Source organism: Vigna unguiculata, chromosome 6, assembly GCF_037176805.1.
Source record: "Vigna unguiculata cultivar grain cowpea cultivar isolate G323 ecotype 2 chromosome 6, ASM3717680v1, whole genome shotgun sequence".
Lineage (NCBI taxonomy): Eukaryota > Viridiplantae > Streptophyta > Magnoliopsida > Fabales > Fabaceae > Vigna > Vigna unguiculata.
The window spans coordinates 10,391,517-10,406,970 of NC_140797.1; the positions used below are offsets into that span (position 1 = coordinate 10,391,517).

Consider the following 15,454-nt stretch of genomic DNA (forward strand, 5'->3'; position numbering starts at 1 on the left):
CTTCATTCTTCTTAGAAGCATTTCTTTGCCTCCTCTTTCAATTCATTCCATTCATTTTGTTAAGGTTAAACCATGACTTATACTTTTTGTTTTGTTATATATGCTATATTTTACGTTAATTAGAAATAAAACTATTTTATAATATATTAATTAAGATAATCCTTATTTTATGTGCCGTTTTTTTAAAAGAGTTAGGTTTGAGCTGTTTTTCTAATATTAAATTATTTACGTAAAAGTTTTTGAAAGAAAAAAAAAATCACTCATTGTATTTTTATGGTGCTCTTGAAAAGAAAAAGAAAAATATGGTAAGAAAAATTAAAATTATTTTAAGGTATTATTGAAGATACCACCTTTCATTTAAAAAAATCCTAAAACACACCACAAACCTTGGTTTTAAACAAAACACACAGTTTCCGATTCCTTCCCTCTGTTCTGAGCTCAGACCAACGTGACTCATGTGACTCGCATTCACTCCTTTCCCATTCTCTCTCTTCTTTCTCTCTCTACACTTCGGATTCTCAAATTACGTCACGCAACCATGACGTCACTTTTCCGGCGCTCCCCCGCCGCCGGCTCCGCCTTGTCTTGCGGGCAAATTCGCCTCCTCTGTCCGCCGAGCACCGCCGCGGTCCGCTACGGCTACTCACCTAGGAGGCCGAGAATCGAGCTCCGCCTGGCGAAGCCGCCATGCGCCGCGAAGTACGGCGGCGCATGGGCGAGATCGGGATTAGAAGAGGAGGGAGAGAAGGCGGGACCGCGCTTGTGCGCGGTTGAGGAGTTCGCGCCGGAGAGTGGGAGGAAGAGCGTGAATCGTTCGGCGGAGGTGATTATCGCCGCCGCGGTGACGGTGGTTATGGGGGTCGGAAACAGAGTACTGTACAAGCTCGCGTTGGTTCCTCTGAAGAACTATCCGTTCTTCCTTGCTCAGCTTGCGACCGTCGGGTACTTCATTTTACTCAATGTTTGTTTTTCTTTGTTCTAGTTGAATTGATTAATTCGGTGCTTAGATTTTAATTTAATTACGTATTTGGTTATTTATGATTCGGTTTAAATATATGTAATGGAGCTCTCACATTTTAGTTGAGAAACAAACAACTTCTTCAATCTTTTTTGTTGGGTTTAACAAGATTATTTTTGTTTTTTAGTTACTATTATTGCTAATGGAAAACACAGTGCATTTATATTTTTAGGTAATATCATAAGCGAAAATTGAAAAATTGAGAGAAAAATATTGAATAGAAAATGGAACCGCATTCACGGGTAAGGACAAGTGGGAAGAAGAAAGGGTACAAAATTGAATAGAGAACAGGAAATATAGAATCTGTTGTAGTGTGCAGATAGAGGGTAAAATAGATAGAAATGTATAAACCAAAATGGTTTTTGCTTTTATTATTATTGTTATATTAATTTATTATATATCCTTATTAACTTTGAGTATGTTCATGTTTTTCGCTCTTTTACTGCTACTTAACTGTTTAATCAGGACTGATTTTGTAGCGTGTCAAATTAATTGTTTGTTTTCATCTTTCTATTCTTACCAAGAAATAAAAATTGTGAAAAGGCTGAGCACTATACGTGTTTTTCTATTTTGGTTTTGGAGGTAGTGATTTGTGCATTGTTTTGCAAATATCAATTTGATGGGTCCTACCCGACCCTTTTCGTGTGGGTCAGAGCATTATTTGTGGCTGACCACTATATTTCTTTTCTATTTTCGGGTGAATATTGAGGAACGAGTTTTAGTTTCTAGTGTTCAGTATTTGGTAGAAAAGGGAACTGTTAGATGTGTAAGGTCAGGTAAGAATTTGGAGTCATTCCGTAATTTCTGTTGTTAGATAAAAGTGTACAGCAACAACATTGTGTTTTGATTGGATTATAAATAAAATAGAAAAAAGAAATTTAGAAATAAAGTATCTGTGATTTTTTTTTAATTGTTTGGATTGATGAAAAAAGAAAATCAAGAATTTAATGATTTTTTTTATATTAATGGCTCATTTTTATTACATTATTTAAAATTGAAATTGTTACAAAAAATTGTTTATTCATCTTAAAAAGTTGTTATATGGGTATTGATGGAACCAATTTCATGTCTAGAGGGGTTGATGCAATTTTCACGAGACCCATATTCCTTCCATATCAAGGATAACCAAACAATGGAAGTTAATTTTTCTATCCTACTTATTTCATTCCCTCCTATTTTTTATTTTATATTTTTCACTTAAAGCAAACAATGTGGGTAAAGGGAAAATTATAAGCTATCTTGCAGTTGTGGACACTGGAACGGTCATACGGAAACAAGCATTAGTTTTAAAATGTTATAAAACTATGAAGATTAAAATGACCAATCCTTTTAGAAACCTGGATTAACAAATATTTTATTCTATTATATTTTTCTGCCACATATTTATTTAATTTATTTAATTTATTTTGCTATAATCTGGCACCGTGCAATCCTATCTGAGAAGAAGTTGCTTTTACAGGGTAGATACCATTAAGTGTCACATTAGTCATAAAAATAAGCTCTTAAAAGTGTAAATTGTTAGTCAGTTTATAGCATGTTTTGATGAGTTTAGGATGTACGCAATAACAAATTCATGTTCAAAAACCTTAAATGATGCCGTAGCAAGTATATCTTGCTTTAAGTTGATCCATGTCCGGCATGTCCAAACATGCCATTACTCCAAAATTCAAAAAAGTTCCATGACTTGTGATAACATTAAATACTTTTAAACCTTGTTTTAAATTTCTGTAATTTTGTGATTAATATAAGAACTCATTACACTTTGAGGACTAAAATGATGTTTATCCATTTTTTACTCTATTCAGTAGTATGGAATGCAGTCTATCTTGAAGGTTTTAGTGTTTACAAGAGTTATTATAACTATAATGATATTTTCTTTCTTTCAGATATGTAATTGTATACTTCTCTATTTTGTCTATCCGGTATCGTATGGGCATTGTCACTGACGAGATGTTATCAATGCCTAAAACTCCATTTATAGTTGTTGGTCTCTTGGAAGCTCTGGGTGCTGCCACAGGAATGGCAGCAGGAGGTAATGTTGTCCTGAATTATTTTTCTGTTTCATGTCAAATACTTCTGACTTCTCCATATAATCAAAATGCTTATGTGCCACATTTTGTGATTGTTTTAGTCGATTCCATCAAATTTCATGTTTTCTTTTTGTAAACTAAAAAAATTATTAAGACCAAGAAGAAAATAGAAAAGAAAAGCAGCTGGAGACTATTGAGAATGACTATTTATTTTAGAGTGAATCTACGCACACTGCAACTTCTGTTAGGAGAATAAATTAAATCTTATAATCTTTAACAACAGAAATTTATCATAAAATACAGTATCTTTACTATTAGCAGTTTTGTTTAAAATGCAAATGGTTTTTATGGAGTTTTAGTATTATCAATTGTAGTTTTTCTGGTTGAATTAAAAACATTAGTTACTATAAGATGTGATATATTTTGATGATTTTTTATTTCATTGTTGTTCACATTTTATGTTGTCTCCTTCGAATATAATTTATAATGGATCTTTTCCTGCTGTCTCTTCCATATTTTGTAAATACTGTTGGAGATAGGAAGATAAATGATTGGATTGTACAATTCTGATTAATTTATAAAATGTTCATTTCTGAATTTCTTTTAATTATTTGTTTCCCTCTATTATATCAGCAATGCTATCTGGAGCATCAATTCCAATTTTGTCTCAGGTAAAAACCATCAGAATTCATTGTTCTTTGCCTTTTGTTGATAAATGCTGCTACTTCTACATTTATATTGCATTGCTATAATAGAATAAAAATTTCAGAATTATTCAGACTTTAGATGTAAATGAAAAGTAATTGAAAATGTAAATTTTTTTCTATTAGATATGTTCATAGAAGTTGATCATGGAGTAATTACCACCTAAAGAAGCACGATTGTGTGACATGCTTTATGTAACCACCAAAAGAAATTCACAGGTCCAAGCGTAAAACAGTTCCCTTGAGAACATGGTGATAGAATGTAACCATCTTGATCTAACCTATCAAATTAATTAACTTATCTTTATTATCTTGCAGGCTTTTCTTGTGTGGCAAATTCTCCTCTCATTTATTTTTCTTGGTAGGCGATATAAACTCAACCAACTACTTGGATGCTTTCTTGTGGCAATTGGTGTAATTCTCACTGTAGCAAGGTCAGTCCATGTTAATTTTGTAGATGCTAGGTTACGTTGACTCATTTAACTGCACTCTTCAACCGTGAACCTTTAGGCAAGAGAACTTGGTCTACAATGATATTGAACATAAATCAACATATAAATCTGAATGGTCACATACATTCTGCCACAATTAATGGTTGCTCACAATTAATGTAAACTGTGTTTATGCTTCTGGTTTTCTGATTTTAGACCTTTTTTACTTTGTAGTGGATCTGGTGCTGGACACTCATTGAAAGAGGCTGGTATATTTTGGAGTCTTCTAATGATAGTTTCATTTTTATTCCAAGCAGCTGATACTGTTCTGAAGGTGGTTGTCTATTTTAGTGATTGTTTCATGTTCTGAGATTTTGAATTGTTTCCTTATGGTGACTCATGACTTTTTCATACTCTGTAGGAAATAATTTTTTTGAACGCAACTCGAAAACTGAAGGTGCGTACATTGATTAATCATTCATATGTAATGTAAATATGACTTTGGAAATGGAACGCATAGCACATGGCTATTTTGGACTAATAGTACTGCTGGCGCACTGGGTAACATAAGACATATGCCTCAAACTTCAATAGAGAAAGAACGATGTCACTAAATTCACGTAGAAACTCCCCAAAAGTAACTGAAAACTATTGGCTAAATTTTTTGAAACTTCTTACAAATCAGAAGTCAAAATACACATGGCTGATAGACTTATTTATATTGGGAACTAAAACGATAAACCCTTTTGTCATTCAAGGTTCTGAGATGAAAACCATCCCTTTTTGTATGCTTTTTAATTATTGTAGTTACACTTTCTGATATGATAATGTTGTAAACAATATCCAATGTTTTCTGAAACAGGGGGGTTCTCTAGATATGTTTGTTGTTAATTCATTCGGATCTGCATTCCAGGTGCATTGCAATGGTCATGAAATTTTCTATTTTTTTTTTCTATTTAGGATATAATTAAAAATGGATGCCTAAATACATGATGCTATGCTGACTGTAGGCACTGTTCATATGCCTTCTCCTCCCCTTCTTATCAAAATTATGGGGCATCCCCTTTAGTCAACTATCAAACTATCTTAAAGATGGCGCTGCCTGCTTTCTGAATGTTGGGACACTGTCAAGAGGTAAGTAGCTATTTTCTTTTCCATACTGTCATTTCTTACAGAAGGTGATAACCGAAGACTTTCTTTTGGTTCTCAAATGGTGTTATCTTAGAATCAAAGTTCATCAATAATATTGATGACCTAGATCTACCCTCAAGTTAAAAGGAAAGATTATTTTCCCTTCAAATATCTTAGTCTTTTGGTTTTCATACATTTTTCAGCTGTTATGTGAAATTCTTAAGCAAAACCTAGTGTTGTAGTAGCTTGCATGCATTTTTCTGATCATATAGTCCTTGGGGGAACCTACACGTATTCTCTGTTTAAGTAGATGTAAGACAAAGTACTTGGATTGTAAGTTGAATGTGCAGACGTTGAGTTAGGATTGAAAATTGAAGAATAGGATATTATACCATACCACAAAATGCACAGTTTAGATGTTTTGCATCTATATTACAAAGTAATATCTAGGAGTGCTTCAAGGGTTATTTGTGATCAAAATGTGTCGCTCAAACTCTGAAGGAAAATTTTGATATACAGCCAAGAGCCAAAGATGAGGACGTTGGAATGGATGAGTAGACATACAAGAACATGATAAGATTGGGAATGATTTCAATGAAGGTATTAGAAGGAAAGTAGGAGAAACACATGTTAAGGAGAGATAGTACCTAAGATGGTATGGCCATCTGAGAAGAATAAATACAGGAAGAAGCCAAAATAAAAAGAGTTGATCAAATGGTGAATAATCCAATAACTAAGGGTAATTAGAAACCAAATGAACTAATTGAAACAATTAGCAGAATTATAATTTATATGCCTTTCCAAATATTTGGCTTTTTATAGAATGTAATGGCATAATTTGATGTATGTAGCAAAATCCACCAAGTGGGAAAAGGCTTGTTGTTCATTGGAACATATTAGTGTCAGATTATTTTTTCTCCTTTTCTTTGTGCTTCGTTTTTTTTTTTTTTTTGTTAAAAGTTCCAATACTTTTTTAAACCTAATTTATAGAAAGTCTGGCAGCTTTTGATATATATGATTATTGATAGGGTTAAGCCTTAGGGTTTGGTCGTCATTATCAATGCTGACAGTGGTAGATGGTAGCTAATTAAATAAAATGTTATTACATTCACATAATTATGGATATTGTAAACTGGTCTGGGCCAGGTAGGTTTCAAATCCAATTTTTAGTTTCTTTTTTGTAATTCTAGTAATAAAAAATTGCAGAAAGTAATTTTGCATTCGAATTGGTTTGTAGGATGTGACGGTGCGCCCCTGCTGCCCTTGTTGTTTATTGTTGTTAACATGGGCTTCAATATCTCATTGCTTCATCTCATCAAGATCTCTTCAGCTGTTGTCTCTTGTCTAGCCTCCACATTTTCAGGTATTTGATTTGTTTCTTTCAAAATATATATACATTAATGAGGAAATTATTCATGAGACATATAAAGTGAATAATAGTAATGTCTCAGTGGAGAAAAATGGACAACTGTAACCCGTTACAAGTAGGAAATCATGGGTACAATGTTGAAATATTGACCAAAGTCAGAAGGAACGGTTAATAGTTAGCCAAAACCTAGCTCTATTAATGTTGACTACATGCATATGAATTCTCAAAAATGATAAAAATTACTCAAAATTAACTACTATTCATAATTTACAATAAAAAGTCATAGGTGTCTATCATCAAAAGTCAAATACAAGTTTTGTAGATAGGAATCATCAATTATCACAATCTTCTAAATCCAAATTCTCTTTATCATTTTCACAATTATTACATCTATAGATTTCATCTTTGGTAATTAAAATCTCAAAAATAGTCTCTAAAAAATTCCCAATGTATTTGTTCATTGGACATTTGGGAATCAACACTATATAATGCTATAGTGGCCACTATACAGCTACTCTTTTATGATTTTGTTCGCCGATGCTAACGATTTTGTTGTTACAATCATGTGTGGCTTTTGAATTAGAAATACCATGTAAATTGTAAGATCATACAATTTTGAGTTAAATTTCAATTTTAACTACAGTGATTATAAGAGTTAGTCACATGTTTTAGTCTGCATTTTGGTGCATAACATTATTGGGTGCCATTTTAAATAGTTTCTCTGAAATGTGGACTTATGCTATAAATTTGACCGTAAACATCGTGGGATACTGAGTAAACATACTGGAATACGGAGATAAGCTAAAAGGAGCTTATGGAAGTCATAAGTTATTTTCGTAGCTCCCGTCTTTGACTTCAAAGATTTTCACTATATTGGCCTGAATTTGAATACATGGGTGTGTGTGTGTATTTTGAAGAAAGGCTTGTTGAGTATAGTGATTTCTATGGTGGGTGTCTGGAGGTATAGGCGATTTTTCTTGCTTTAGAAGAGGAGGGATTTGCTTAAATATGAAAGTGTTATTTTCTTTTTACCCATTTTTTGTAATTTTACAATCTATTATAAATTCTTGGTTATTGAAAATTCTAAGGAAAATTTAACTGAAGTGGTTCAATTTGGGTTGTGGCAGTTCCAATAGCGATCTATGTGTTCACGCTGCCATTGCCATACCTCGGTGTTGGGCCTTCTCTTCCAGCAGGCTTTGTTGCAGGGGCCGCCATTCTTATCATGGGGTTACTCATTTATGCATGGACCCCTTCAAGTGCTTCTTCCAGTACATCCATCACAGCATCCACCTAGAGAAGCTTGGAGTTGCCCCAAGTCCAAAAGGATATATAGGTATAGCTTGCACCAACCCTCATTACAAGCAATGAATGATTCAGCTCCACACTTTTTGTGATTGATGATGATCACAAGAGATACACTTTTCTTTTAATAAAGTGAGATATAGTCCTCTCAGAAATTAAGAAACGGAAAGTCAAATCTTCCTCAGCTTGCCCCAGTAAATAACAAACCACGTAGTTCTTTTATCACTCTCATCTAAGGATAGATCTAGTTCAAATTTTGTTTCAATTTTGTAATGATAATTTTGAAAAATGGAGTGGAAAAGTATCTCATTAGAGGAAATATGAGAATGTCTTGTAGGATTTCTAGTGTTTTCTTGTTCTACCTGAGGTTTTCCAAACTCATTCGGCTAGAGTTTTGTGGACTAATCTCTCTAGAGGTTTGACAGATATTGAATAAGCTGGAAGGGTGGCAAAACGTGACCCGTTTTGACTTGGCCCGTGTTTGGCCCGTTGAAAACAGGTCAAGACGACCAGCTCCTTTACACAGTACGGATTAGAAAATGGAATCCGTCTCGTCATGTGTCAGGTTGACGGGCTAATGGGTTATTCCATTTGGCCCGTCCTTTTTTTATTAAAGAAAAATAAATTGTTTTTTTAATTTGATTACTTACTAAATTATTGATTAGAAGAGAAAAGACAAAAAGGAGAACACTACATTGATATATAGAGATAAAATTTATATATTTATTCATGAAAATAAACTCTTAAAAATTTGGATTTCATTATTCATGATGAAGAAAAAAACAAAAAACATTGATATGGGTTACGGACTAGTTCATTTTACTTGATATTGAAGGGTCACGGGTCAGTCGGCGGCTTACTCGTCCTGGAACCTGACCGGCCACATAGGCGGGTTAATACGGGTAACTGGTCAAATTCTTAATTCAACCCACCCTTTCTACGGGTCATCCATTTTGCCACTCTTGATAAGTTGATGCTCTTTATTATTTAGTAAACTCAGTGTACTTTGACATCTTCGTTAAACTTTTTCTTTTAATAAATTCATATTAGATATCGTTATCTAACTTAACATCTTAGTTAAGTTGGTATTCTTTTTGAATTTTGGCTTTTTTTTCTTTCTTTTTTTTTTGCATTTTGAATTCAGGAATTGAGGTTTGAACCTAAGTCATTTTGGTTCAGTAATGCGAGTCAAGTAGGTCAAATTTTTATATCTAAAATATACTTTTAAAGTTAAGCATGAGAAGTTATACTTAATGTATAAAATTTATATATTTAATTATTGTCACTAATGTAATAAAAATAAATACATATTTTAATATAATTATAATTATAAAAGATATTGTATGAATTTAAAGAATTGTCTGTTTGTTCTTTTAGAGTTTTGAATTGATCAATGATAGAATCAAAACTAAATTTTCAACTATTCTTTCTTAGTGTACATACCATATTGTCAATAAGAAATTCATCTTCTAAGATTGATTCAATAAGTCTTTACTATCTTTCATTGCATTATTATGTGATGAATAATCATAGTGCCATATCTTCATCTTTAAAAATAGTTTTTTTTTATCACCTTTAAAAAATGAATATATTATTTTATTTTTCACTAATATACCTATTTAAAAAGAATTAAAATTTAAAATAATATATTAGAAACTAATAAAAAATTACGAGACGTAATTAGTAAAAGAAGTTATGATAATCAAACCATAATTAAAAATCGATTATAATTAAAACCCATGAAAAAAAAATTGAAAATACCAAATTTTTTATATAAATGTACAAAAATTTTTAGAATACCAAATATATAAAATTTATCAAAAATATATCAAAGTTTTAAAACTATTTTTTAAATTATATATAATTAATTAATATATAAAAAAAAGTTGGAGTCAAGACCCCTCCTTGTCTCTCCCAAGCTCCGTATACTATGGTGCACAGATACGATATGTGTATCAGATATGACACGTATCCGATCGATACGTTTATTTTTAAAATAATATGATACGATACGTGATAGATACGTGATATGTGAATAATGAAAAATGTAAAATAATTTTTACAAACATAGTAGATATATGATTGTTAATGTGTCAATTCAAATTTTCTAATTAGAGACCAATTATTTTGGTAGTCAAAACCTTGTAGTTAAGTTCGTGACCAATTTAAAAATTAATTCATTATTGAAACTATTTTAATTATCAATTTAGAGATCGATTATAATTTTTTGGAACTATTTTAGTTGTCAATTTGGTCACTATATAGTGACTAATTAGTTTTTGTCACTAAAATTGGTCATTATTCAAAGATTTTATTGTAGTGTACAACTACTTTATAAATTAGATACTTCATTGATAAGTATCGTTAAAGTATCCTAAAGTATCGGACACGATACGTGTCAGATACGGATACGTGACCCAAGTTAAAGTATCAGTGCATCATAGTCCGTATATATATATATATATATATATATATATATATATTCTCATTCGAAGTAGAAGTAAAACCATCTCTGGCCACAATAATTTATTATAAACTAAAACAAATTATTACCATTTTATTAATAAATCAATAATATTTTGGTAAACATTGGTAATATCAGCCTCTTGTATAGTTTTTAAATATAGAAGTAATTGTGAAACATCAAAAGAACAAAATGTGACTCATTGTTGGAAGCATGATCATATTATGTTAATATGATTTTGTGGCCTAGTTTGATAGGTACTAGCACAAAAGCTATAGTAGTGAATATATACCCATAATTTAGTTTGATTCTGTAATGGTGCGAAGCAAATGAGTTATTTGGTTGGCTAACATATTCGAGACAATGTTTGTCTCTAAGTGTTGTGATTTTGTAGTTAAGTTCATTAGGGTTGTGACTTGGTTCGGCTCGTGCTTCAGGCAAGTCGAGTTGACTCGATCTTTTGCTTTGGATGTATTAGTTTGATTTTCAGTTAGATAGAATCAGCGCGATCTTCAATCTGGTCTGATTGAATTTGGTCGACCTTTGACCTAGGTAAAACCAGTTCGACCTTTGTCTTGGGTCGAATTGAATCGACCTTCAGCATGGGTCAAATCGTTTATTCATTTAACCTAACCTAATTAGTTTCGACTTCCAGCATAATTGACCTGACAAGACCTTGGTCTGAGCCAACCTATTAAGACGTTTAATCTTGGTCTCAATTTTGATCTACTCAGCTCGAACTTCGACCTAGATCAGGTCAACTCAATCTTTATATAATCAACCTTCGACACATGTCAAATCGTCTCTTCCTTTAGCCTGACCTGACTAGTCTTGACTTTCAGCACAATTAACCTGACAAGACTTGTGGTCTAAGCCAACCTAGCAAGACCTTCGGTCTTGGTCTACTCGGCTCGATCTTTGGTCCAAGTTAACTTGATTGAGCCTTTGGCATAAGCTAACTCGACTAATCCTTCAGTTTGAGCTGACTCGGCTCGATCTTAATGAGTGGTGTGAGTGCGATGAAACAAAGTAGATTTTGAGATTCTTATATTTTGTAGTGTATTTGAAATTACCGTACTTATTTATTTGAAATACCTTTCATAATTTAAATTAAAATTTCTTTCTAATTACTTTACTCAAACAAATCATTTTAGTATGAAGAAATTTAAATTCTATAAATAAGTGAATTAGCTTTCTAAATTAACTCGTCCAAACATATCACAAATTAAATGGACTAACTAATATATGCAACGTCAAAATGAAAAAAAAACTAGTAAAATAAGATTATTTATGTATATGTTTATGGGTCTTTTGTATCAATTTTTCAAATTATTCAAGATATTCCTATGGTCTTGGCAATGATTTATAATTTGTATTTCTTTGTTTTTTTATGCTTTTATCTCGAATTTTATATTTCTTTATTCTTTAGTTGAAACTTTTTTTTTTTAAATTTTGAAACACTTTATTTTTAAGATTATTTGAATTTAGTTTTTTAAATTAACTCTTACTTAAATCTGCTCTTTAAAATTTCATTACTTTCAATCATTTATGTTCATGTTTCAGAACTTTTAAAATTAATTGTTTCATTTTTATTTTTAATATAATTCCCACATAAAAATATAATGGAGGAAGATGTACTGACTCTAAATCATGATCATATGTCAAATGAAAGCATAAAACACTTTCTATTATAGAGCCGTATTAAGATTAGTTTACATCCAAGAACCTGGGAGATTTGTTGAAAATTAAGGAAAGACGTGTATCTTGTAGAAATCATGGTATGAATTGAAATAAAGTTTAAGGTAGTGGTACAAAATATTTGATGATTTTCTGAAACAGACGCGATTTCAATTACGTAATTATGAGAAATGTGTCTACATTTTGAAAAGAATAAATAAATAAATGAAGAGTGCATTGTTCTTATACTTATATGTAAATTATATTCTTATACCCAGCTAGCTTAAAAATGATATTGTTAGAAAATGAGATTTTCTTAAAGTCATACTTGAAAAATTTGGAAAACTTGGTTGTTAAGAAAACTTAGAGGTTAAGTTTTGTAAAACTTGTTTAGTAAGTTTTGGAGGAAACATAGACTTATATCTCTCTTATAAATTAGAGAGAAATACTTTGTAGAAAATTGAGTCACTACATTCCATTCATATTCTGTAGACTCTTTGGCTCTCCCTTTTCATAGTGCATAAAAGCTCACTTCTCTATTTTTTCTTTGATTCTACAACCTTGTTTGTTGTTATTTTATGTGGTATCAAGAGCTCATTCATTTTTATGGGCTCGTGAGAGAGTCAAATCCAACGAGAAAGCCATGTACACATCGGAAAAAAATATACTCATGAGAAAGGATAGTATCAAGAAGTAGTTCTTTACATCCACTTCTTATTTCTATAGGAGAAAATTATGATTTGTGGGTTGAAAATGAGATATATTTGAGAGCTTAAACATTATGGGAAGCGGTGGAAAATGGAATTAATTCACCCCTTTACTAGAGAACCCAATAGTGACTCAAATACGGATGGAAAAATGGATTAACCTGTCTCGTCTTTGATCTGTCAAAAAATAGGTTAAAAATTACATTTCGTCCTATCTCAATGCAGGTTACCGAGCCAGTCTATCATTTTTTTTAATTATTTTAAAATTTATTTATATATACCTATAAATAAATATTAAAAACATATTTAATCATAGAAATATTTTCTAAGTTTTTAATTGATTAACTAATTGGATAAATTAAAAATATTATTATATTTATATGTTAAATTATTTTATTATAATAATAATTAGAACTTAGTTTATAAGTCTTAATGATATAAATTACAATAGTATGATATATTTATATCTTTACAAAAATATATATATAGAAAGTTTTTTCAAGGAACTTGATTAGTCCTATTTCTCCATAGTCATAATTGTCGATGAAGAAAGTGTAGATGTCAAAGGCAAAGGAGTGGTTGTTATTGAAACTCCTTCATGTACTAAATACATTTTAAATGTTTTATTTGTGTCCGATTTAAGTCAAAGTCTTTGAGTGCGGGACAAATGCTTGAAAAGAAACTTGTTTTGCACTATGAAAATATGTGATGTTACCATATATAATCCTTTGGATGTGAGATAGTGTATGTTAAAATGATAGAGAAAAGTTTTCCTTTAGAATGGAATCAAACTGTTTCTCAAGCTTTTCCAAGTAAAGTAGAAGCCTTAATGAAAAAACACCTTTTGAAGCATGGTATTGATGGCTTTTTCTTGTCTCCATTGAAGCTTGCATGAAGAATGGAGGCTCCATGAATGGTGTTGGATGCGGAAGCATGAAGGAAAGAAGCTTAAGGTGTTTGGTTTGGTGTAGGTGAAAGGATTCTTAAGAGAGGTGAGGCCAACTCCTAAGGAAGAAGACTAGAGTAAACTAGAGAACAGTTTACTCTAAGGTGAGCTCAAAAGAGATTTGTGCACAAATTTGGGCAGCAATTCATTACTCAATTTTAAGCTGAAAAATACATCTCCTAAGCCTTCTATTTATAGGCTAAAATGAGACCAAAGAGTCTCTAAAAAGTGGAGGGAAAAAGGAGTCTAGAAAGTTGAATTTTAGAGCCAAAAAGGAACATGTGGGAGGTGTGACTTGCCACCTAAGCAAGTCACACTTGTCTTGCCATGGGAAGCTAACTCTCATCCTTGGAGAGCAAGTTTGAGAAGCTTCTAGGCTTTTCTAGAGTAGACACACTACTCTTGGCTCAATTCCCCTTTTTGGTCCAAAATTACTTCTAAAGTCCAATTTCCTCAAAGGCCCAATACATGGCCCAAAGAAAACCCTATTCTTCTGGGCCCAAAATACAAAGCCCAAAATAAAATCCTAATCTAGTATTTACAAGCAAAATGTCTTAGGCTAGGTCTTCACATCTTCCTTGGCCCATGTGAAGTTCATCTTGGGCCTTGCATGCGCATTTAAGGCCCATTCCTCTTGTATTCTCCTAGCCATGACTCTTGTTGTAGGTCCCTTAGCTCGAGGCATCTCATCAGATATGAAAGGAAGTCTTCAATAAATCATCTCAAAATCTTGGGTTACGTATGTTATACTTTTGTTTCAAATGTAAAAAGTGACAAGCTGGACCATAAGTCAAAAGTTGGCATCTCTTTGAGGTATTGTAATAACTCCAAAGATTATAGGATACACAATCCATTAACAGAAAAAAAAAAAATCTTACTTCTAAAAATGTGAAATTTGATGAGTTTTCTAAATGGAGTTGGGAGAACTGCAGGGCAAAAGTCTCAAGCTAAAAACAACTTGGAAACTGAGATTTTCCTAAAGTCATACTTTGCGGAAAATTTGGAAAACTTGGTTGTTGAAAAAACTTAGTTGTTAAGTTTTGTAAAATTTGTTTATTAAATTTTGGGGGAAACTAGGTTTATATCTCTCTATTATAAATAAGAGAGAAATCCTTTGTAGAAACATAATCCACTACACTCATATATTGTGTAGACTCTTTGTCTCTCCCTTCTCGCATAGTGCAGAAAAACTCTCTTTGTTTTTTCTTTGGTTCTACAACTTTTATGTTTGTTGTTGATTTTACAACATATATAACAAAACTTAGAGAAAAATTAAGCTTAAAGTTTGAGATGAAGCATTTTGGTCCCATGAGGTGAATACTTTGAAAAAAGAATGAAGAGTGTATTTTTCTTATACTTATATATAAATGATATTCTTATATCCAGATTGCGTAAAAAAGATATAGTAAAACTTAGGGGAAAATTAAGCTTAAAGTTTGAGATGAAACATTTTGGTCCGATAAGGTGAATACTTGGGATGGACATATATAGAGGGATCTTTCAGTTGAAGTGTTAGCATGGTTATTTGAAGGTTATTGAGAGGTCTAGGATGCATGAATCTAAACTTGTGAGTACTCCTTTGGGACAACACACGAAGCTCTTAATTACCCAAGCTCAATGTTTGTCAAAATCGACCAATAATGTGATATACTTTGTGTTTCCTCATGTAACT

The 15,454-nt window shown here is 31.9% G+C and overlaps 1 protein-coding gene and 1 long non-coding RNA gene across 2 annotated transcripts; both read left to right on the forward strand.

Moving 5' to 3' along the window:
* Positions 1 to 307: 307 nt before the first annotated feature.
* On the forward strand, positions 308 to 8,329 carry LOC114186786 (protein CLT3, chloroplastic-like). The gene is made up of 10 exons (XM_028074802.2): positions 308 to 942; positions 2,905 to 3,050; positions 3,682 to 3,719; positions 4,071 to 4,186; positions 4,418 to 4,517; positions 4,605 to 4,640; positions 5,046 to 5,096; positions 5,194 to 5,317; positions 6,552 to 6,677; positions 7,811 to 8,329. The coding sequence occupies exons 1-10, from the start codon at positions 539 to 541 to the stop codon at positions 7,978 to 7,980; spliced, it is 1,311 nt and encodes a 436-aa protein (XP_027930603.2). The 5' UTR covers positions 308 to 538; the 3' UTR covers positions 7,981 to 8,329.
* Positions 8,330 to 12,602: 4,273 nt separating this feature from the next.
* LOC146885506 (uncharacterized) lies at positions 12,603 to 14,502 on the forward strand. Its single transcript, XR_014995717.1, has 2 exons — positions 12,603 to 13,061; positions 13,723 to 14,502. It is a non-coding gene; the product is annotated as an uncharacterized LOC146885506 (long non-coding RNA).
* Positions 14,503 to 15,454: the final 952 nt, after the last annotated feature.

Coding starts and splice junctions, on each gene's coding strand:
- LOC114186786 (XM_028074802.2), top strand. CDS start 539: ATGACGTCACTTTTCCGGCGCTCCCCCGCCGCCGGCTCCGCCTTGTCT. Junction 943..2,904: donor GCTCAGCTTGCGACCGTCGG/GTACTTCATTTT, acceptor TCTTTCTTTCAG/ATATGTAATTGTATACTTCT. Junction 4,187..4,417: donor GTAATTCTCACTGTAGCAAG/GTCAGTCCATGT, acceptor TTTACTTTGTAG/TGGATCTGGTGCTGGACACT.